This window comes from Chrysochloris asiatica, unplaced genomic scaffold (genome assembly GCF_000296735.1).
Source record: "Chrysochloris asiatica unplaced genomic scaffold, ChrAsi1.0 scaffold00023, whole genome shotgun sequence".
Lineage (NCBI taxonomy): Eukaryota > Metazoa > Chordata > Mammalia > Afrosoricida > Chrysochloridae > Chrysochloris > Chrysochloris asiatica.
The window spans coordinates 24,031,542-24,056,463 of NW_006408541.1; the positions used below are offsets into that span (position 1 = coordinate 24,031,542).

Consider the following 24,922-nt stretch of genomic DNA (forward strand, 5'->3'; position numbering starts at 1 on the left):
GAAGCTACTGAGAGATTAGTCCCTTAGAATTACTCCCTGTTTCATTTGGTTTTCTCTTTTGGGCAAAGCCCTTTTGAGTCCAGTCCCCAGCAGTTTTATAAGAAATCACCCCAGTGATTCTGTATTGATAGCCATCCTGTTTACTGAAAACTTTAAAGTTCAGTTGTTTGCTAGCTGTGTGCTTGTTTCACAATTTATATGTCTTTGGATAGTTCCTACTTACATTGTAAATGGGCCACAATGGAAGAGCTCGAGAAGGATCCTCGTATCGCACAGAAGATCAAGCGATTTAGGAATAAACAAGCCCAGATGAAGCACATTTTTACTGAGGTGAAGCAATATTTACTGACTAATTTGATCACTGCCCTTTCTTGCAGTATTGAGTTCAGGGTTTCCGTTTCTAAATTTCTAAGTCCAGGTTGAAGTGCTATGCAGATCTACTGCTCAAGCCAAATTGCTGAGTGTAAAACTAGTCCAGATTTATGCTGAAGAAAATAAATGATCCACCAGTGTATGCATATACAACCTATAAATGGACAACTCATAAGAATGCATATCTTAGAATATGTGTAAATAGCTAGAACAAGAGGAATATGCACGCAAGTTTTCATTTCTGTATTCCCTCAAAAGCTCAATTCTAAAATGACTTAAAGTTGCAGTACGAAAGCAGCAAACGTGTTACAATAAACCTAAATAATTATATTTATATGAATTTGGAGATTCCTAAGAGCTCTGGTAGCGTAGTGGTTACGAATCAGGTTGTGAAACCTCAGGGTCAGCAGTTCGAAACTACCAGCTGTTCCACAAGAGAAAGATGAGGCTTTCTGCTCATGTAAAGATTTATAGCCTTGGAAACCCTGTACAGGGTCCCTATGAGTCGGAACTGACTCAATGGCACATAACCACCACCAAGTATCATACTTACAGCGAGAGGAAGGATTAATGAATTTTAGTATTAAACAAATCATTACTATTTATACATTATACGTTGTTTATACAAAAATACTAAAAGTAAACAGGAAAAGCGAGTCTGTGATGTCCATGTGTATACATGTTGTGTACATACACATTTTCCCTTTAGATTTTCAGCACTAACAGTTGTTGCTTTTAAGTGCTGCTGAGTCAATTCTGACCCATAATGACCTGTATAGGGTTTCCAGGGAGCAGCTGGTGAGCTTGAACTGCCATCCTTGTGATTCAAACCGACTGCTGTCGAGCACCATAACCCACAGCACCACACCAGTACACACCATACATTGTATACATATACACTTTCCCTTTAGGTCTTTCAGCACTAACAGTGTGCACCTGACTTACATTCTTCCTCCCCAGTGTGGAAACCTTCCTTTCTGTGTTTACAGCACACATCCAATAAATAGCTTTGATGATTAGAAATGCTTTTATGATTCAAGAAAAATGCAAAACTTCAAATAGAAAAAGTGGACAAATGAACAAGCAGTTCAAAGAAGGCAAAATTGGTCTTTAATGATAAAAAAACACAAACTGTAGCCTATTTCATGAGTAATCTGATTCATTCCCAAGAGAGTGATTTTTCCTTGTTTGGGGGTAGAACGAGGAAACTTGTTAAGGTGTTTAGAAATAACATAAGTGCTTAAGCTCTCCTGGGGAAGGAAAGTCATATTAGTAGATGGAAGGATGGGCAACGTGGAATTTAAGAGGCGTTACAGTGAAGACTGGTTCCTTCAGCTCGGTCTGTGGTCTTGACCTACTCTACATTTGTATTACAAACTTGGGTAAAGAATATTCTTCTGATGCAGATAATGACTTAGTTTCCAGTAGGAGCTCTGGTAGCGTAGTGGTTACGAATCGGGCTGTGAGCCGCAAGGTCAGCAGTTTGAAACTACCAGCAGTTCCGTGGGAGAAAGATGAGGCTTTCTGCTCCCGTAAAGATTTACAGCCTCGGAAACCCAGTTCAGGGTCGCTATGAGTCAGAACCGACTCCACGGCACATAACAACAACAACAAAGAGCATGTTTATATCCATTCTCTCACAGCGGCCTCAGAGAGCTAGGACACATGTTAAGGAGACAGACTCAAGAGGCTGCGATTTCCCAGGTGCCACAGAGGTAGAGGTCCTCCAGCTTGTCCTTTGACTCAACACCCTGACATCTGCTGAGAGCCCAGGGACTTTGTAGTCCAGTACAACAATTGGAGAGGACAAATCAGAGTTCAGATTCACTGGGCAGCTCAAATGAAGGAAATATACTATCCGACATTTGTATTTTTAAACTCTGATAAAACAATGACTGGCTGGCAGTTCTAGAGGAAAAACATAGGGCCAATTTCATTGTCTACACATTTACTGTGTGGCAAGAGTGGGATTTAACTGCTTAAACAGTACAGCTAATCGTAGAGTGCACTAGGAGGACTGTCATACTGTGTATGTCTTACTCCTTACAGTCCTACGTGTTCTCTTCACGTGGTAACCAGGAGCCAGTGAGGGACTTCACAGAGCTAGCAAGACAAGTTGCAGTGGGGCTGTACTGGTGGAGAAGGAGGCCGCCACCTGGCTGAGTGGAAAGCAGATTGCACAAAGCTGAGCCGGAGATCTGGAATCACTCCTGGGGCGCAAGTTCCAACTCCCCCACTCACAGCTGGTGTGTGGCCTGGAGCCACTTGCATGAGTTCCTTCAGACTATAATATCCTCCTCTGTGTAAAATAGGACTCTTAATCATTCTGCCTCACAGATTAAATGATACAGTGATTACGGAAGCACTAAGCACGGTGCTTGGCTCATAATCACTCTCATGAAAGTTACCCATCAGGATCATTAAGGGGCTGGACTTGTGGCATATGAACAGATTATTTAGCCCAAAGAGAGAAGAGAAGCTGCCTTCAAATCATGGCAAGAGCCAACACATAGAATCAACGTATTTATTACTGCTATATAGGGAGTCTTGGTGTGGCACTGTGGGTTAATGCACCAGACTGCGAAGCTGTTTGAACTGCAAGGTCAGCAGTTCAAGCTCATCAGCTGCTCCTTGGAAACCCTCTACAGGGTCGCTGTGGATTGGAACCGACTTGACAGCTTTTAACAACAACAATAATTAACAGTAGAAGAACCAGGTCACAGCAATGAATCCTGATTCTAAGGAAGGAAATTAGGCCATAATTTCATAATGGGGATGATGAGGACCACAGTACTAGCACTCCATGGGGAGAGGTAAAGCTGTCTCAGCAGTGGGTCAGGCCTTAGAGGATAGTAAAGTTCTTGACAGGAATAATTGAATCTGAGGGTACCTTTGCCACCAGATGTTATAATACAGTATTGATCAGAAGATGAACCCAGATAGCTTCTAAAGTACCTGCCAGCCTAAGGGACAGTGTGGAGAGTTCAGTGGGTCCAGAAGAAAGTGAAAGACCAGGGTGTCCAGCTCAAACACCTCTGTACCTCAGTCCCATTACTCAACCTCTCTGAGGCAGCTTCCTCATGTGAAGTAATTATAGCTCCTGTCCTAGAAAGTAGTTTTGAGACTTACATAAAAACATCTGGTATAATTCTGAACACAACAGTAAATATTTCTAGAAGTTACTTACTGTTTTTTGATGATGATAGCAGATAGTATGTGTACAGCCCAGTGAATGTTTATAAAATGCACACATCTGTGTAAGTACTCCCTAGGTCAGGAAGTAGATAGCAGTATCACACTCCAGGTGTTCCCCTTAGGCACCTCCCAATGCTGCTAGTATTCCTCTTATTATTAAGATGAAGAAGAAACTGTAATTCTCAGTTCTCAGGGGCTGTGTTTGGATTAGGAGTGGGAAGGACAAAGAATGCTTCTTGTGGAAACTGTTGTCCTGTGCCATGAGAGCCTTGTCCTGGCCAAGGCACAGTCACTAGTGTAAAGTAGGGGCGGGTCTTCTGAATTTGCCTCAGGAGAGTAAGATTTGGGAACAGTAAGCAGAACTTCCTGCTGACTCATTCTGGTTCCACCCCCTGTTGAGAATTTGCCTCTCCACCCCAGATATGCTGAATTAGACTGTACATTTGCTGAGAATTTGCCTCTCCACCCCAGATATGGGGAGCATGGTGGCTCTGTAGGATAAGCACTGTACTGTGAATCCCTAAGTCAGTGGTTCAAGTTCACCAGCTGCTCCTCAGGTGAAAGATAAGGTTTTCTGCTCCTGCACAGATTTACAGCATTAGAAACCCTATAGGGTCACTATGAGTCAAAGCCAACTTGATGGCACTTAACAACAATAACAACAACCTCCGATCGACTGAATCAGAACCAGCATTTTTGCATAGAATCTGTGTTTCCACTCCAGATAGACTGAATCAGAATCTACAATTGAACAAGATTTGATCCAGATTCTATCTGGAGTAGAAACACAGATTCTCAGCAGGGGTTGAACCGGTTGGAAGCCCTGCTAGGAAATGACTTTTACTCTCCGTAGAACCCTTTATTCTGTGTTTCCTGATAGGGTACAGGAAGTAGGGGTTACTTAGAAACCAAGAACTAATTGCTGGATTAGATGGAAGGTGTTTAACTGCTCCCCTCTGCTTGCATTAGCCTGATGAAGACTTGTTCAATCCAGACTACGTAGAAGTTGATCGCATCTTGGAGGTGGCCCACACCAAGGATGCAGAAACGGGCGAGGTAAGTGTTTTGCCATTTTGTCTTTCCCTTCTTAAGGGAATGCGCGTTTTGTTAACTTGTGACCTTTATTTTGATGGCATTCATGTGCTGTAAAGTGGATTTTCAGAGACCAGCAGAGTGTGATCAACTTGTGTAAACAGTAGAAATAACATTTCTCTCCTGTGTTTCCCACCAGGAGGTGACACATTACCTGGTGAAGTGGTGTTCACTGCCATACGAAGAAAGCACGTGGGAGCTAGAGGAAGATGTGGATCCTGCAAAAGTGAAAGAATTTGAATCTCTTCAAGTTCTCCCTGAAATTAAGCATGCGGTAGCACATCTCTGTTTTCTACCTTTTGTTACATTCTCTTCTATGAACTTAGTAATCACGGATATCCATTTGTCTGTGCTCCTATGTCGTTTCTGTGATAGCTGACCCTTGGCCTCCTGCAGTTTAGAGTGTTTTTCTCTCCCAAGTTTTGCTAGCACCCCATTCAGCTTTAGATATGTGACTGTTTAAGAAGATTGGATATGAGAGAGTTTCTTGGTGCATGACTGTTGCGTGGAGTCAGTAAAGTACAAACTGTAAGAAGTGCCTGGCATGTTCTCTCCTGTTTCTTATCTCTTGCTCCATCAGTGATTTCTTTTTTTGTTTTTCCTCCTTTGCCTTCATTCAACCGGAAGATTCTTAAGGTGAAAATTTGTCCTTTATTTATCAAACCCCCTGGTAACTTACAGGATGATATGTTTATTGATTCACTTGGTTTTTCAGATTCTGGATTATTGTAATTAAGGGCAAAGATGCCCCAGATTCCTGAGAAGTAGTTAGATGGAGATTATTCCAATTCAAACAGGTAGAATTGGGATCAAAACCACTGGCACCAAGTCAGTTGTGACCCTAGAGGTTTCTGGGAATAGCAGCCTCATTTTCCCCCCATAAATTGGGATTAGAACCTGGTTAAATTATAACTAATTTAGGAGAATCCTGGCGTGACACTGTAGGATAAGCACTGGACTGCTAACCACAAAGTTGGTAGTTCAGACCCACTAGCCACTCTTGGGAAACCCTATACAGGGTTGCTCTGAGTCAGAACTGACTCAGTGACCCTTCACAACAACTAACAATTCTGGACAGGATAAGTTAAGAATATGACTGTGGACTGGAATGATCACAGTTTCTATTTTTAAAATACCATCCTTTTTGTATGAGCTCTTACCCAGTTCTTTAAAACCTGTGAAAGCAGGAACCTATGTAAGGCAGAAGCCTCTCAGGGAAGGAAACCTCAAATCCAGTAACCATAGGAAAATGGTAAAACTGCACCCTGTCGAAGACAGAAAACAAGACCCAGAAAAACAAGGCAGTCCTGTTCAATTCGACTCTCACAGGCTTCACTGTATTATTCTTTGTTGCTTTTAGATCTCTAAAAAGTTGGGACTCTGAAGAACTGGACTTAGAAGTTAAACTTAGATCCTGTTAAAGTCCACTCAAAAGCAGTGGGGTTTGATTTAGATTTTTGTTTTGTCTTGTTTGGGGCATAGAGGTATCTGGAGGTAAAGACCTGTGATTAGAAATACATGCAGTTATAGTGTTATTGGCTATTAAATTTGCTTTTCAACCATATCCCATCTCTGATTTTTTTAGCTTTTGGTTTTTAACTCAATTTGTCAGTCATTCGTTAAGCATCTTCTGTGGGTTAATTCTTGGTGTGAGATAGGGACCAAAGTATAGGCCCTGCCCCAGAGCTCACAGTCTAATGGAAGAAGCATGTGTGTAATGGACAAATACGGCAGCAGGCTAAGTGTGATGTGAGGTACAATGCAGAGACAAATCAAAGGGGGTGCAGAGGGCAGAGAGAATTTCATTCTGAACTTAATTATAAGGTGCCGTCTAGAAGTATTTGGGATTCTTATCCAACTCTCCCAGCTTCCCATCCATTTCCTTACTCTGACTACATGTATTTAGCAAGTTTTCAGATAATTTCACATTTCTTTTACTTTCCGTTTGTAAAGCTCCTATCCTTCCCAACTCTTTGTGAGCTGTGATGTTGTCTCACACCATTTTTTCCTAATTCGTTTCTTTTCTCACTTAAAATGCTCATTTTGAAATTTTTATCTCAAAAGTTCTAAACTGAAATGGTACCTAAAAATATGATTAACAGTTTGTATCTGTTACGAAAAGGTCAGGCCCCAAGTGATATGTCACCAGAATAATGTTTTTGTTTTATTTTTTATTTTTTATTTAATCAGATCTATTCTGTACTTTAAGGAGCTCTGGTAGTGTAGTAGTTACTAATTGAGCTGCTAACCTCAAGGTCGGCAGTTTGAAACTACCAGTCATTCCACGGAAGAAAGAGGAGGCTTTCTGCTTCCCTAAAGATTTACAGCCTCGGAAACCCTGTGCAGGGTCACTATGAGTTGGAACCGACTCCACGGTACCTAGCAACAACAACAACAGTATTCTGTACTTTGAAGCTTGAAAGTGGCTCTGCTGGTCTTGATGAATTAGGATATTGTGTAGCTAAGAGCTTTTTGGTAAAAATTGGTAACTTGTATGGTAAAACATAGAATTTCAAGAAAGCAAAAGACCAAAGGTGTGGGTAATGATTGTGCAAAGGGAGAGAAATAGTTTGTTAAAGGGCAGGGCCAACCTTGGAGACTCCAGAGTCAAATTCCTCTGTGGGATTTAATTGAGGAGCCACAGAAGTTGAAGCCCTGGGGTAACTTCCTTCCTGTCATTTATACCACTTAGCAGCCACACAGACTAGGTGTCAGAAACTGCAACTGATGTTAGGACTTGAGCTTAGATGACTGAAATTTCTAGCTAGCAAGCGATATGAAACAAAAACCTTTAACAGTGGTGAAATAGGAAAGCCCCAAAGAGTGACTTTCAGAAAGTGTTGCCTCTACATTGAGAATGCTTCAAAGGCAGTGAATTAGAAATCTACAGTGAAATCCTATCCTACAGTGTCTCCAAATCTGAGAGTGAGCTGCTTGAGTCATAAGGGCTTCCAGAAAGTTTCCATGGGCTTCAGGAGTCTAGGCTGAATGGTTCCTGGAGACTAGAAGAAAGGCAGTTTCTTTAGGGAACAAAACAGGAGAGTTTATATAGAAATACCTTTCCTTAAGAGCTTTATTTTTAAAAAAAAGGTATAAGCAGTTATTATATGCATTTTCCTGAAAGAGAAAATGGGCAGCTTATATTTATCCCTACATATCGCCAATATAATTAAGGAGAGATTCTTAAATTTCTTATATAAATAGTGTAGTTTTGTTAAAAACATATTTCAGGTATAAATTTTATTATAATAGCTCAAGATGGAACACAATAACTGTTTATTGCTGTTTAGAAAACCTGTAGCCTCCATATTCTCATTTTTAACTACAGGCAAAGTTAGGAATTTTTATGTTGGAAGACCTGAGAGTATCAATTTAGGGGCTTAATTTGTCTGTAAGCAAAATAACCAATATTACATCCAAACAACATAAAACTTAAACAGAATTTATTTAATTCTCCAAATTAATCAGTATGTACAGTGTAACTTAGAAATGTTGATAGATTGATTCTAAAGTTATATGGTGGTTGTGGTGTACCATGGAGTCGGTTCCTACTAATAGCAACCCTGTACAGGGTTTCCGAGACTGTAAGTCTTTATAGGAGCAGAAAGCCTCGTCTTTCTCCCATGGAACAGCTGGTAGTTTTGACCTTGAGGTTAGCAGCCTGACTCATAACCAGAGCTCCTTAAAGTTCTATAGAAGAATAAATAAATAGAATATCTGCAACATTGAAAACAAAAATTGCCTACCAGATTTTTAAAAACCGCTCCTGTTGAGCCAGTTGCTATTCAGCAGTGCTACAGGATAGAGTAGAACTGTCCCATAGGGTTTCCAAGGCTGTCCATCTTTATGGAAGCAGACTGCGTCATCTTGAGTCCAAGGAGCAGCTGGTGGGTGTGAATCATAAACTGTTTAGAGATCTAGTGCTCAACCCACTGTTCCACCAGAGAAACAATTTTGTGTGTGTTTCATATGCAAAACTAAAATTAATAAGACTTCTATTTAGGAGCGAACTTAAGGAACTTGTAAGAATCATTTAACTTTTCAAGATTTTTGCATTATATGTTGGCTTTAGACTTTAACCACCAAAATATCCCTCTGTGCTTTCTTGAGCTGATATATCCCAAGCATAAAGAAGTAATACGAAAATCTTATCTGTAGAAATCAGAAACATAATTAATATTGGCTTGCTGGGAAAATCAGTATAAATTAGAAGTATATCTGTGAATGCATATAATAATATATATAGCAATTATCAGGTGTTTAAATGGGTCTGTTTCTCTTCTAAATTGACTACTTGCACATCTTGTAGAGGTGTTCTAGTTCTATCTGGTGAGATCTAGGTCATACAGAGCCTGCTAACATATATTTTAGAATCTGAAAACAGTTACCTGTAGTTTGAAACCAGCCTTAAGACAGTTTTTGAAATACACTCTCATCCTCGTTATTATCTTGTATCCTTATCCATCTGAAGTCCTAAAAAAATCATTCTGTCTCCATACATGGTGCTCTAGGAGCGGCCTGCTTCAGACGCTTGGCAGAAACTTGAGAAGTCTCGTGAATATAAGAACAGCAACCAACTCCGGGAGTACCAGCTGGAGGGAATGAACTGGCTCCTTTTTAACTGGTATAACAGGTGAGGAGCCGGAGTAAATGCTATCATCATGGACCATTTTTCTAGCAGATGACTCTACCTGAGACTATATTATTACATATCCTAGAACGCTGCGGGCAGCCGTAGTTAAGTAGAATACTGAGAACAACATAGCCACAGCATTGGGGTGATAATCTTTATCTCTGGTGTCTCTCCATTCAAAAGGAATGAGGTTTAGACACCATTGAATTATGCTTTTCTTCTTGCCAAACTAAGTGAAAGAAAATGCAAAGAAGCCTTTAAGGCGTTTACTGCCTTAAGTTTCCAGCAGAAAATTATTCCAAACTTTTATTACTGTTCTACGTGCTTGTATGAACCACAGGTACTCTGGACTTATGCTGTAATGCTTGTTTTGAACTCTGTGCTCGGATTTCTATCAGAATTTAACTAAAACAGGTGAAATTTGAGAAAAAAAAGAGTCGTCATTTTCTTAAGAGTCTAGAATCTACCGTAGTAGTGAGTTTAAAAGATAGCATTTTGTAAAGGAACACACACCGAAACAGGACTTTGGAGACGTGTGTTCTCATGTAGTCTCTGACACTTTGCCACTGTGTGAGTCAGCAAAACTCTCCTCACCTTCAGTCTCAGATTGCTCATCTTGTACAGTGAGGGCACTAGCCAGAGTGCTTGCCACACTCCTTCCAGGCTTACAGCTTCCTGCACTTGTGGGATTTTGGATAACCAGAAGAGACCAACATTTTTACTCTGATAAGGAATTTTATCATATGAGTTAAATGTCTGTCCCTTGATGAAACGAATGTGAAATGTGAATCCTGTAACTTTTTATTTCTCTTGGTCTTAGTTTTGTAGCCATAAAACTATGATAGGACATTCACTGCTGATTTTAGAGGTCCAGGCATACTTCTGAAGCATCTTTAGGTACAACCGACTTCTACATCTTTCCATTATTGATAATGAGTTGCCTGTATTTCTTACTCTCCGCAGAAAGAACTGTATTTTAGCTGATGAAATGGGCCTAGGGAAAACCATCCAGTCCATCACATTCCTTTCAGAAATATTCCTACGGGGAATACACGGCCCTTTCCTCATCATCGCCCCTCTCTCCACCATCACTAACTGGGAGCGGGAGTTCCGGACGTGGACTGAGATGAATGCCATTGTGTATCACGGCAGCCAGATCAGCAGGCAGATGATCCAGCAGTATGAAATGGTGTACCGAGATGCACAGGTGAGCTTGATGTGAGCCACTGGACAGCTTTCCTGTTACTTGTCTTCAGAACTCACTGTTGACTCACATTAATGAAACATTTGTTTGTTGAGACAAAGTGGTACCTCCCTTTCCCTGATGGTGGTGGTAGTGGTGGTGTGCAGTGGAGTCAGTTCCGACTCATAGCGACCCTGCATAGGGTTTCCAAGTTTATTTTAACTTACAATAAAACACAGGAATGCAGGGTTTGGCTTCTACTCAACCATATGCTAGAGGCCTTTATCAGGACACTAAAAACTTGGTTCTTGCAAATTTTATCTGGAAGAAACTGAACACTAGAATTAGAGTACAGGAGAAAGATTCCCAGCCAGAGAATTTGGAGAGAAGGCTAACAGATTTGACAGGGAGGGAGCCCAGAGAAATTAGATTTCCAATTATATAAAAGCACAACAAAATTTTTGTAGTTTTTAGCATTTGTTAAGTATGAGGAGGGCTTCAAAAGCTTCATCAGGGAAAAACAAAAAACAGAAGGAATGGAAGCAAATCCTGTTGAATGATGATGTGCGGAGGAGATTGTAATCATTGCAGTGAAACGATGATGTAAAGCTGATGTTCTCCCATGTAAACTATCACTCAGTTCACAATTAAAAAAAAAAAGGTTCCTGGGAAATTGGAATGAAAAGATAATGGAGTTTAGCAGCTACATATCTGAAAAAGTACTACTCTCCATAATTTATAAGACACTTCAACACCTCAATGAGAAGAAGACAAATAATCCAACTTAAAAATGGGCGGAGGACATGAATGGACGGGACGCTTCACCAAAGAAGACATTCAGACAGCCAGTAAACATATGAAGAAATGCTCACTGTCCTTAGCCATTGTGGTGGTGTTGTTAAATGCCATTGAGCCAGTGCTTGACCCATAATGACCCTGTACAGGGTTTCTAAGGAGCACATGATGAGCTTGAACCACTGGCCTTGTAGTTCAAACCTACCTTGCAGTCCAGGGCATTAACCATTAGCCATTAGAGAGATGCAAATCAAAACAGTGATGAGATATCATCTTACTCCAACATTAATGGCAAAGCTTGGGAAAAAAACAAAAAAAAACAAAAAACAGAAAACAACAAAAACTGGTGAGGATGTGGAGAAACTGGTACTCTCCGGCTGATAGGACTCTAAAATGGTTTACCCACTTTGGAAAACTGTATGGCACTTTCTCAAGAAGTTGGAAATAGAAATGGCCTATAACCCAGCAATCCCTTTACTTGGTATATATCCTCAAGAAATAAGAGCTGTGTTACTATTAGATATATGGTGTGGTGCTGTAGGTTAATGTGCTGGACTGCAAAGTTGGTTTGAACCACTACGTCGGCAGTTCAGGTTCATCAGCCACTCCTCAAAAACTCTATACAGTGTCGCTATGGGTTGGAACCGACTCACTGTCACTTAACAACAACAATGACATATTCATTGCACACTGTTTACAATAGCAAAAAGATGGAGACAGGCTAAATGCCCATAAACAGAAGAATAGTTAAACTTTGGTACATACACTAAAATACTACGTAACATTAAAGAGTAATGATGAATCTGCAAAGCACCTCACAACATGGATGAACCTGGAAGACATTATGCTGAGTGATATTAGCCAGTCAGAAAAGGACAAATAGTGTATGAGACCACAGTTGTAAAAAGACAAGATTTTCTTCATAAAAGAAACATTCTGTGATGGTAATTTGGTGAGGCGAGGGGCAAATTATTCATGGACTATAAGGTAAACACATGTTAACATGAGTGATGGGGCAGGCAGTGTACAACAAGACAGAGGAAATATGAAGGTGGCCAGAGACATGGAGGAGTGCCAGAGTTAAAGTGAATAGAGGTAAATACTGTTAACTGATGGTATATGGAGGGGAGTGCAATCATCGTAAGGAAGCCAGGTGTATTATCTGTTGAATGTAAAACTGATCTGCTCTGTAAACCTTCACTCAGTTCACAATGAAAAACTAAAAAAAAAAAAAGAAAGAAAATAGCCCCTTCATATTATCACTTTGCTTGAGAGCACACTGTACTAGGCTAGGTGAGAATTAGCCCAGTCCAAGTGAAATACTTGTCCCAGGAGAGTTGAGTAGACAGCAGAGAGGATACTTGGAAGAAGTGCTCTAACATGGTGCAGCTCTGCTCTTTAAATGGGACAGAAGTACCAGGATAGGCTGAAAGGTAAGAATCTGTCCTGCTGGATAGCATTTGACCCAGGGGAATCCGGATCATTAACTTGACTCTGAACTGGAACCCAAAGTTCAAGATGAAATATACGAGGATAAGTCCACTTCATACATGCATAGGTTTATTGTAAAGAAAACATGTTTAAACATACCTACTGCTTAAGGTCAGCAGTTCGAAACTGCCAGATGCTCCGCGGGAGAAAGATGAGGCTTTCTACTCCCGTAAAGATTTACACCCTCGGAAACCCTGTACAGGGTCGCTATGGGTCGGAACCGACTCGACAGCACTTAACAACAACAACAACAACTGCAATCAGTGATGACTGCAGACAAGTTCTTTCAGTAGTACACTTGTCTTTGTCTCTTTAGTGCATATTCCAAACATAGGTCAAGCAGAATAATGGCTTCCAAGGGAATCTGCTGTGCCAGTTAAATTCAAAGAGAGAAGTCAGCTCAGAAGGCTATGTCGACTTTTTGGGGGGAACTCCCAAGGGGTCATTTTTGTTTTGTTTTGTTTTTAAGCTTTTATTGTGAACTGAGTGATAGGTCACATGGGAGAACATTTGTTTTGCACTCATCCATATTTCATTTCATTGCAGTGATTACTATCCCCTCCATGCACATCATTCAATAGTATTTGTTTCTATTTCCTCTTGAGTTTTTTAAAAAAAAATTTTATTTTGATGTACACAAAAACACTCAGGGATGTATAAGCATTAAAAATCAAAAACACAAAGGGCACATTCTGCAAGCCTGCCTCCTGGCCAGTAGCACACAGTCTTTCTCTTTCCATGACTCTAGAGTCCTCAGCTGCTTTAACGCTCCATGTTCTCATCTCTGCCTCTATCTCTGGTGTTGCTGCTTCTCTAGATAGGGTCCCACATTCCGCTCATGCTCTTCTCCCTTGATGGTCCTAGGGTCCTCTGTTCCTGGACTATAAGATTAACTACTTCCCCCTATATGTTGCAAAACTTCTACCTTTACAGTTATGACAGTCACATTTAGTCATGATAACTATTATTCACTGTTGAATCATAAGAATCTTATCCCCATATCCTTTGACCAGACCTGTCTAGACAAAATGAAATCTATTTAGTGGAGATTCTACCTTCCTCCGCACACTCTGAAACTAAGCTTCCTCTTGAAAGCTTGTAAGCCAACCACTTCGTACCTATATAACTCCTCCCCCATTTTAGGTTGCCAATGTCTAAATTGCCCATCCCTATCAACTCTGTGTACTAAGAGGATAAGCTTGATCCTTGATGTGAAGACTCCTTCCCTTTTGGTTGGTATTTTGAGCTACTACATAAATATAGATCAAGTTCATCTAATTGTAACAATTTACATTTGGTTCCTTTGTGAAATTTATTTTCCTCTAGTTGGGCTCTGGTCATCAGGATGAAGGTGGCTAGAAACACAGGGAGGAGCGTTTTGGCAAGTTTGGGCATTCTACGTGTCTTGTCTCCTCCCACTTCCTATCAGCTAGTCGCTTCACTCTCAGCTCTAGCCCTCCATGGCTAAGTCAATGTCCATGGGCTCAGGAGTTCCAGGCCTCTCCTAACTTTGACCCAACTAGTCCTTCCTCTTCGCTCTCTCATCTCAAGGTCGACAGGAGTCTGTGGAACATGGTCAAACTCAGCCCATATCTTCATTACTGACTTTCCTCCACTTCCACTTACAAGTAGACCAGTGCAGTTGCCAACTAGCCTGTGTGTTTCGTTTGAGTTTCACTCTTGGAGGGGCGTTTGTCCTAAAGAGACTTTATTGCTTGCTTTGATGGTTCCCTATCGAACAGCTTGCTTGTGCTTGTAATAGCCAAACAGACTGCTGTTTTTGTTTTTTATTTTGATTTTCTCTGCTGGTCTTTCTTTTAGGAAGTATCTTCTGTTCCTCTAGCTGCTCTCGGCTGGTTTGCATGTCCTTTCAAGTGGGAATGTCCCACCAAAGAAGGTTCTGGATGGGGCTCAAGATCTACCTAAGGTCCTATACACTACAAGGGCTGCACAAGAAGCATGTTTCACTGGGCAACTTCTAGAACCCCTTTTAGGTATTCCAGATAGTTACAGGCTGAAGACGGGCTTATAAGGTTTCTGTAATCATGTTTCCCGATATTCCTTTCTATCCTACCCAAGTGTATATTTTACAATAATAATAGGCAAGGGAATCCAATATTCATAGGGTAGTCAAGCATCTTAACATTATTTCCTCTCTTTTACCCATTCAGACTATGCCTCCATCCCTGTATCACAAAGCCCTGTTGTTTCAAGGTTGAGCACTACATCCTCAGTCCCATTTAGCCCATGCAAACCTGCATCAGTGTTCCCCTGTCTGCCTTGTTCCCTTCTTGTGTATTACCTTTCTCAACAGAACACAGGACAATCATAGGGGCTTATTAGAGAGAACTTTTAAGAAAATTGAAAATTCTGTTGGTGAGAAAAAGGACAGAAATGTTCGCCGAATCATTTTTTCCCACCATGATACATTCTACAAGGCTGTTGGTCATCCTATGAGAATTTTGTTGGGAAATCTTACCTCATCTACCCTTTAGTCCTGATCTTGCTGCTCTAGACTTCTTTTTGTTTCCAGAACTTCAAAGAGCATTGATAGGGAACACAATTTGAGTCCTTCAAGGATGCCCAAACTGCTGTTTGCACGTGGTATAAATTGAAGAGCCCAGAATCCTTCAGGGAAGGGTTGGAGAGATGAAAACACAACCTTCGGAAGTGTATAGACTCAGATGGAGGTTATGTCAAGAAACCGTAGTAGTTCACATTTTGATATTTTTGTTTAGTGAAGTTTTCTGATTTTGTAACAGTGGTACAACTTAACCCTGGTATGTCTGAAAAGTAGTAAAGGGGGTTTCCTTGAACATATGCATGCTATGGACCAGCTCCTGAGTCAGAATGTGAGAATCAGAACAATTAATAAATCTAAAGCTCCTCTGTTGTGCCATTTGTCCTGCTCATCTGTCTCACCTTTGTGAGGGTACATGATCTCTTGCTTGTGTTTCATTGACACAGTGAGAGCTCCCCCTTGCCTAACTAGTTGGTTCATTTCTGCCTTCTCTCTTTTCTTACATGAAAAATAGCCATACTTTCTGGCTTTTCACTTAGGCCCTAGCATTTATACTGTTTTTGCTCTACTTCAGCAAGGCCTCAAAAGCAGAATTCTAGAGCCACGGTTGTAAAGTCTGCATTTAATTTTGTCTTTCCCAGGGAAATCCCCTTTCAGGAGTCTTCAAGTTCCATGTCGTCATCACAACATTTGAGATGATCCTGGCAGACTGCCCAGAACTGAAGAAGATTCACTGGAGCTGTGTGATCATTGATGAAGCCCACAGACTGAAGAACAGGAACTGCAAACTTCTGGAGGGTCTGAAGCTCATGGCCCTGGTGAGAGTTAGCAAGCGCTCTACTAAACCCAGCTTTCTCTTCACTGTGGAGGAGGCATTCTTAGATATTCTGCATGTAACTTACTTGACTTGAACATATTCCTTCTGTTCTTGGCTTTTGTTCTGTGATAGTCTAGGATTCAGATGGTTTTTGTTGAGAACAGGGTCAGCAAATCAACTTTGTCATCAATTTATTAGGGACTCGGGAGTCTTAAATACCTTGAAATTTTGTGACCTGGAATAGTGAGGTGTTTTGGCTGGTTTCCAGGTTGCTGAATAATCTGGTACCAAGGAATCTTGGTCTTTTAACTGTCCTAGCTTGACATGGTACCCAGTATGTGGTGAGTACATAGATTAAGTGAATGAATGAATAGTGGCTTTCTTAACATGAAATTGTAACTGACATCAGGGACATGTCAGGAAAGTTGATCTACTTACTGACGGTACCCTTATAAACTGTTGGTATGCCAGGTTGAGCACAGGATACCTTAGCTTAATTTTCCCACTTAACTCTTTTGGTCCAGCTACTGTTCATCACATATTTCCCATTTGTGCAGGAACATAAAGTGCTACTCACCGGAACACCCTTGCAGAACTCTGTTGAGGAACTCTTCAGTCTGCTCAATTTTCTGGAGCCGTCACAGTTTCCTTCAGAGACTGCTTTCTTGGAGGAGTTTGGAGACCTGAAAACAGAGGAGCAGGTAAATGAGATTTGCAGGATTGAGAAGATCATGTGATGGTTCCCTTCACTGTCCAGGAGGGAACAGATCATTGTGGAGACACAAGTTAGCAAGCATTACCTCCTTCATTTTATTTGTTTGTTTATGTTGGAGAGAGTATACTGATTGATGATTGCTCCAAGGAGACCTGGTGTGGCACTATAGGATGAGCCACATGGTGGGTTTGCACTGCAAGGTCAACAGTTCAAACTCACCATCCGCCCCTTGGAAACCCTATACAAGTCGCTATGAGTCGGAACTGACTTGACGGCACTTAACAACAACAACATTGCTCCAAAGGGTAGGTGAGTCAAAATCAGAAATATTAGATCTGCCTTCAGTGATTTCATGTGAAAGTTGGATGGTTTTGCTGGTAGCTCTGCCTGTCCTCAGGAGAATGGGCTTTCTTCTGCTTCCTTCATCTTTTACCCTTCCTCCTACATTATCTGAAACATGTTTACAACAAAATCCTCGTGAGTACAACAAAATACACAAGTAGGTGAAACAGGCAGTCACGTACATAGAGTAATTGATAAATCCATTCTGCCCAATAGAGTAAATTTTCTTACTTTTCAAAGGTCCAGTCCCCTTAGTCCAGCTCATAGTCCAAGTTGATTCAAAGCAATTGACATTGCTAAATGTAAGGGGACTTAGAAAGTTCATGGAAAAATGGAGTTGAAAGATAGTGGAAATGTTCCATGAACTTTATCTGTATACTGTATTGAAATTTCTTCTAGGGATTATAGAAATCAGCCAGATAAATTTAAATGTCATAAGAGGAACAGATAATAGGGTTTTGAACATTTCAGTAGTGAAAGATCAGATCACATATACATAATAAGGAAAAACTTGATGGAGAGAGTACAGTTTGAAAGTGGACTTTATGGAGAGAGAAGAGCCAATGAGTAACTGCTTTGCACAGAAAACCCAACATAATTGAACCTGTGGCATATATTTTAGTAATAGCTGTCTGCTTGACCTGGAAAAAAAGGTGTTTGAATTGTAGAGTGAATATAAGACTAGAGGGACTATCTTGAAAGACAAGTGGAAGAATTTGGCAGGTAATAGAAAAGCCACAAAGCCTTTGATTGCAGGCAGGAATGCCATCAATTCTGTTAACTTCATCTAGCAGTGGTGTGAAAGTGGGCTGGGGCTGAAAATTTGGGAACTGAGAAGGTTTGGAAATTTCTCTAGCAATTGTCAAGAGTAACCCTCTGTGGTCCTAATCTGTTTTTTTCTACTTTTGAGGCAAGTCAAACTCTGAGAGCAGTGAATAATTAAACTTAAGTCCTCTTCTCTACATTTGCTATTCTCTATTGATCTTTCAAATGGCTGCTTTAAGGTTCTCTCCATTTTTGGCCCTTTAGAAATGCATCCTCTTTTTCATTTGCTCTTAATTTTTGGTATGCATTTTTTCTTCTTCTAGACAATGACCTCCTTGAGGACATGACCCACATCTTCTCCAAAGTTGTGTTTGTTGTATTGACCAGCACAGTGTCTGGCATATAGTGTACTCTAAATCATTAAAGGTATGAACTAAGTGAAGGGCAAAAGCTGAACCCAGCATGTAGCAGATTGGAAGTTGTCTGTCTTTTAACATTAGTTAGCAGTGTCTCAGTAAATACATCATTATTTGAAACATGCTCTAGCAAGTAGCCCTTCTAAATCACTCTCTGCTTCTCAGGAAGCATTGCCACAGCATCTCTCCCACACAGTGTAGCTTTGTAGACTCTGCCCATTTTGAGTTTTTAAGTAGTCCTTTGTGACTTGAAAGTTCATTTCTTTTGCACTTGAATTTCCCCATAACAGCGTTACTCATACTGGTACCTTGTTTTAGCTCAGGATTAACCCAGGATCCCTGACTTGTAGTCCTTACTCTGCTGTTGTCTTTTCAGAAGAAGCAGTAGATCTCCTTGTGGGATGCAGTCACACTGCTAGAGATTTGCTGTGCAGCCCCAGACTTTAGGAGAGAACAACAGACAAGTTGTAACATAGAATAAGTGCCTCCTAATCTAAAGTGCTCCTAGTGAGATAGTTTCCAGGATGGGATGGGAAATGCCACTTCAAATTGTTAACTCTTTACATAATACTGCTACCTCCAGACATGCTCTTGTTGCGTTTTAGAAAGTGTAGGGAGAATCTTTTTCCAAATTGCCTCTGCCTCATTCTCTGTTCTTTCAGCATCTTAAGTCTTCCTTCTGCAGTATATCACTTATACATCCTAACATGGCTAAAATGTTCCTCAGGTAATTACTGAGTGTGTGCATGTCAGAGAGAGAAATTGTTTTCTCCATCTTAGAAAATAGCTAGTGTCTTTTTTTTTCTTTCCCTTTTTTATCCTACAAACAAGGGGGCTTCAAAATGTTTGTTAAAAATTGGAATTAAAAGAAAATGAAATTCTTCCATGAACTTTTTGACGCCCCCTCACTCTTTGCAAGATTGCTACTTAAATTCTCAATATTTACTTACTAATTTTGATTTGGGTCCCTTTTTTCCTTGTAGACTATTGTAAGCTCCCCATGTGCAATGAGCAGTTGTGATCTTTCTTTAAATCTATTGGCACAGTGCTATGATTAGATGCTTGGGACTATAGTGAAAGAGTGAAACACCCCAGCCATCATTACATTTGGGTTGGGCCAGGTGAACAGGTCTCATTTCCCTGGACAGGTGAAGAAACTGCAGTCTATCCTAAAACCAATGATGCTTCGGCGGCTGAAAGATGATGTGGAAAAGAACCTTGCTCCCAAACAAGAGACAATCATTGAAGTGGAGCTGACGAATATCCAGAAAAAGTATTACCGTGCCATCTTGGAGAAGAACTTTTCCTTCCTGGCCAAGGGTGCAAATCAACACAACATGCCCAATCTCATCAACACCATGATGGAGTTGAGAAAGTGCTGCAATCACCCTTACCTGATCAATGGTGAGTAGGGGATCAGGGAGTCATTCAGGCCAGCCATGCCCCTTCATGTATTGAGCTCCCTTTATATACTAAATAAAAAACCAGGGCTATCCTATACAATATGTAAGGAGCTCTGGTAACGTAGTGGTTACGAGTCAGGCTGCTAACTGCAAGGTCAGCAGTTTAAAACTACCAGCTTTTACTTGGAAGAAAGATGAGGCTTTGTGCTTCCATAAAGATGTACAGCCTCAGAAACAGAATCTCTGTGAGTTGCAACCAACTCCACAGCACACAATCACCATCTTATATGTGTCAGTACAGCTGTCCTCCATAGGGTTGTCATGGCTAGGTTTTCAGAATCCATTCTTTCAAAGCACGTCTGAGTGATCTCACCCCTCCAACCTATGGTTAGCAGAGAGCATGTTAACTATTAGCACCACTTCACAGTCTATACTAGGACGTTTGTGTTCTCACCTTTTTACAGAGATTGAAACTAAGGCTGAACAAGACGAATGGATTTGCCTAAGTAATCTAGCCTAGTAAGTGCACAGAGCCAAGAGTTGAACCTTCTCTATTAACACTGCTCTGTGCTCTAGATCGTCCTGCCCGAAGGTGACTCTCACTCACCATTCTGCTGTCTGTCCTTCATTTACTTGCCATCCAACCTGTACTGTCTACATTGTGTTAGGGAAATATATTACTTAGTTGAATATATGATAGTACTGCGCTAACTCTCTGTAGGTAGAGTCACAGTTCACTGTGCTAGTTTAAGATGTTGGAATCCTAAAAGACCCTGTTGACAGAGTAGTCAAGTGCTTGAATACTAACCAAAAGGTTGGCGATTCAAACCCACCAGTCACTCCACAGAATAAAAGGCCTAACAATTTGCTCCCATAAAGATACCAAAGATCCTGTTGCTATCGTATCAATTCCAACTCATAGCTATGCTGAAGGACATATTAGAACTTTATAGATCAGAGTCCAGGTGCAGCGCTATAGGATAAGCATTGGACTGCTTACTGCAGGTTGGTGCTCAAAGCCACCAATTGCCTCTCAGAAACCCTCTACACAGGGTCAGTATGAGTTGGAACCGACTCAGTGGTGCACAATCACCATCTTTACCTGGTGGGTGACACAGTGGTTAGGACTGCCACATAAGTCTCTTGCAGAGCGGCTGGGGACGCCCTAACTGCCCACCTTTGGTTAGCTGTCAAGCACTTAACCACTGTACTCCACCCATAAAGATTGTTGGTAAGTGCTATCAAGTTGGTTCTGACTTAGCAACATTGTTAAGGGTTTCTGAAGTGGCTTATGGATTTGAACTGCTAAACTTGTGGCTAGCAGTCCAGTGCTTATTCCACAGCACCACACGAGGGCTCCACTCATAAAGATTTGTTGTTGTTAAATATTGTTGAGTCGTTGTCAGCTCATAGCAACCCTATGTTAGGTTTTCTGAGGAGTGACTGGTGAATTTGAATTGCCAGCCTTTTGTTTAGCAGTCCAGTGCATGTCCTCCAGCACCATACCAGGACTTCCTTGTAAAGATTGCAGCCTGTAAATCTTATAAAGCAGTTTTATTTTGCCTTATAGGATCACTATGAGTTGAAATAAACTTGAGGTACACAGCAGTAATCAAATTGTTAAAAACAAATTTTAATAATAAAATTTATATGGAAATGCAAGGGACCTAGAATAGCCCCCAAAACACTCTTGGTTCGGGTAGGATGGAGTGGAGGAAGATGTCAGAATCCTGTACAAAATTTTTTAATCCAAATAATGGCTTGTGTTCTCATAAAGCTAGTTTTTGTGATATCTGTCAACTTCACTTTATGTGAAGGTTTTTTTCACTTGGGTTGGTCATCTTCAATCCTGCTTGGTGAGACATCCTAGGAGAGAGCAGAGTGCCAGGGATGCATAGCATCTCACCGGACTGATGCTTCAGGATTTGAGAATTCACTTCTAATAGACCTCTTCATTTTTCCTAGGATTTCTGAAACAGAGAGCAGTTTACACCGTAACATTTTGTTCAAAGAATAGTTTTGTTCTGTTCCTTTTCAGGGGCAGAAGAGAAAATTTTAGAAGATTTCCGAAAAACCCACAGCCCTGATGCTTCTGACTTTCAGCTGCAGGCCATGATTCAGGCAGCAGGGAAGCTGGTGCTGATTGACAAACTGCTCCCTAAGTTGATTGCTGGTGGCCACAAAGTACTCATCTTCTCCCAGATGGTGCGCTGCCTTGATATTCTGGAAGATTATCTCATCCAGAGAAGGTGAGAATTTTGTCAAAGCTGCAAGCAGTTCTTTTTCTTTTATGTCTGTCTTCTCCATTCAAAACTGGAGAAAAGGAATCTCCTTCTGAAGGTCTGGTGCAATTCAGAGTTAACTCCTGTGCCCAGCAGTTTCCAGGTTTACCCTTCTGAAGTGCATATCAGAGCACACAACATGGAGCCCTTCATTTGCTTTTCTTAATTTTTTTGAAAAGTCTACATGTTTGTTTATATTTACTTTAGTTGTAAGAAATATCATTCAGATAGCATTGGTAGTGGTAGTTATGTGCTGTGGAGTTGGTTCCGACTCATAGCAATCCTGTGCAGGGTTTCTGAGGCTGTAAATCTTTACAGGAGCAGAAAGCATCTTTCTCCCGCAGAACTGCTGGTAGTTTCCACCTTGAGATTAGCAGTCCGATTTGTAACCACTACACTACCAGATAGCGTTGTTGTTGTTGTTATGTGCCGTGGAGTCAGTTCCGACTCATAGCAACCCTGTACAGGGTTTCCGAGGCTGTAAATCTTTACAGGAGCAGAACGCCTAATGTTTCTCCTGTGGAACAGCTGCTAGTTTCGAACTGCTGACCCTGAGGTTTGCAGCCCAATTTGTAACCACTGCGCTACCAGAGTTCCTTACCAGATAGCAATAGAAAAAGTTAAAAATAATGTGTTTGCTCCCCCTCTTTCTTACTTGCTTAATGGTGAGATAAAAAACATCCTAAAAAGCATCACAATATCAAATTTCTAAAAGAGCTTAACTTACCAACTGATAGTAAACATAATTTGTGAATATTTAATGTCCTTTCTGAGCAAACCATTTTATAGTGCCTCGGGTTACTTTCTTGTTCATGCTCCTGTAATTCCATTACCCATGCACGTGAAATGTCATATGTTTCTTGGACTATTTGGATTCTGAGTGCACTGCATTTGTTTCATCATATACTGTTCCTTAGATTTCCAGTCATTGTGATACATCAGTGATCTGAAGATAAGTGGATCTTTTTAAATGTACTGTTAAAAAGACTGTTCAAGAATATAGAAATGATTAGCCTAGGCATTGGTAAGTTTTCAAGGAAATCTGTGTTTTAATATAGTAAAACCATAGCAAATCTCAGTTGTCTTAGCAAATATTTATAGCTTAAAAGATTTTGTTCACTTTTTTAACATGTAATTTATAGAAAGCATTAAAGTAAATGACAGCTCTAACTATGGGATGTGCTGACGTTTAATGCTGTATTAATCTCTGAAATCTGATTAGACAAAAAGAAAATTTCTTAGAGCCCTATAGTAGAGGTTTCTATACCAAGAATTCTTGATACGTATTTCTTTTTTACCCATTTGAGGAAGCTACAATGAGTAAGTCTTAAGTGGTTAAAGCAGTTTCTAGTTTATAAATTTGCTATAGATTAGGAGGACTCCTGGTGTGGTGCTGTGGGTTAATGCATCAGACTGCAAAGCCCTTTGAACTGCAACGTTGATGGTTCAAGTTCACCAGCTGCTCCTCAGAAACCCTGTACAAGTCGCTATGGGTCAGAATTAACTCGATGGCACTTAACAGCAACATAGATTAGGAACTCATTGCTGGAACACTTGTTTCTTATATATGCTCTTACTCTTCTTAGTATATAAAACTGTTTTGCCAATTTTTGAAAAACACACAAGAAATGTGTAGTAATACAATGAATAATCTTTGCTGGTTGACAAAAGTTTCTATTTAGCTCCTTCTGCTACTTTTCCCTTATCATTTACTGCTGGTTTTGTTTTCAAATGATGTAAGTATTTACAGTTTCACTTGACATTTATCACCATTTATCACCACTACCCACACCCCTGCAACTTTGGGGATTATGTTTTCACTCTTCTTACTTTATGCATATGTTATGCTTAATTTTGTTGCTTGTTTGACTGAATTGAGAATATGTTCTGCTTTGTACTTCGTAACTCACATTTTTTATTTGATTATGAAGGTGTTTTTATTCTTTATTCTTCTACAGCATAATTTGTTGACCAGTGTGGTATTCTTAGGAGCTCTGGTAGCATAGTGGTTACGAATCAGGCTGCGAACCTCAGGGACAGCAGTTCGAAACTACCAGCTGTTCTGTAGGAGAAAGATGAGGCTTTCTGCTCCGGTAATGATTTGCAGCCTCAGAAACCCTGTACAGGGTCGCAATGGGTCGGAACCGACTCCACGGCACATAAAAACAACAACAACATGGTATTCTTATGGAGTCCTGGTGTGGCACTGTGGGTTAAGGCACTAGACTGCAAAGTCACTTTGTACCAAGAGGTTGGCAGTTCAAGCTCACCAGCTGCTCCTCAGAAACCCTATACAGGGTTACTATGGGTTGGAACCAACTCGACGGCAACAACAACAATGGTGTTCTTATTGGTTGCTTCCTAATTTTCCAGCATTTTAAATAACTTTATGAATATCCCTTTCAATTCTTTAGATAGGTTTTTAGCTTTATCTTTAAGATAAATTACAATGGATATTTTTAAAAGCATTTGATAGCCTCTAGAAAGAGTCTTGTATTTATATACCTTTGAGCAATATATGAAAACGAGTCTTTTCCATACACTAATCCATACTGCTAGTTCCTCTTAGTCTTTGCTTATTTGAAAAGCTAAATTATAGTGTCTTGTATTAATTTGTTTTTCTGATTACTAATGGGAGTGATTGTTTTTAAATTTATTAGCTGTTAGTATTCTCTTTATTGTGAATTACACATTCATGTTTTTTCTTAGTTTTCTGTTGTCCTGTGCCTTTTTTAAAATTTTATTTATTTACTTATTTAATTTAAGGTTTTTATTGTGGATTGAGTGAAAGTTTACAGGGCACATCATCAGTTTCACATTCAACAATTCATATAACTTGTTTCATTGCATTGATTATAATCCCCTCCATATACCATCAGTTAAAAGTATTTCACTTTAGC

At 40.4% G+C, this 24,922-nt stretch overlaps 1 protein-coding gene across 1 annotated transcript in view; it reads left to right on the forward strand.

Moving 5' to 3' along the window:
- The window catches only part of CHD6 (chromodomain helicase DNA binding protein 6), a 343,529-nt gene that overhangs the window by 196,423 nt on the left and 122,184 nt on the right, over window positions 1-24,922 (forward strand). Inside the window, exons 8-16 of the mRNA XM_006839290.1 lie at window positions 213-330; window positions 4,537-4,623; window positions 4,799-4,933; window positions 9,171-9,292; window positions 10,256-10,499; window positions 15,924-16,100; window positions 16,657-16,800; window positions 19,486-19,741; window positions 21,779-21,989. Of these exons, the coding sequence (XP_006839353.1) occupies window positions 213-330; window positions 4,537-4,623; window positions 4,799-4,933; window positions 9,171-9,292; window positions 10,256-10,499; window positions 15,924-16,100; window positions 16,657-16,800; window positions 19,486-19,741; window positions 21,779-21,989 (1,494 nt within the window). The remainder of the gene's footprint in view (window positions 1-212; window positions 331-4,536; window positions 4,624-4,798; window positions 4,934-9,170; window positions 9,293-10,255; window positions 10,500-15,923; window positions 16,101-16,656; window positions 16,801-19,485; window positions 19,742-21,778; window positions 21,990-24,922) is intronic.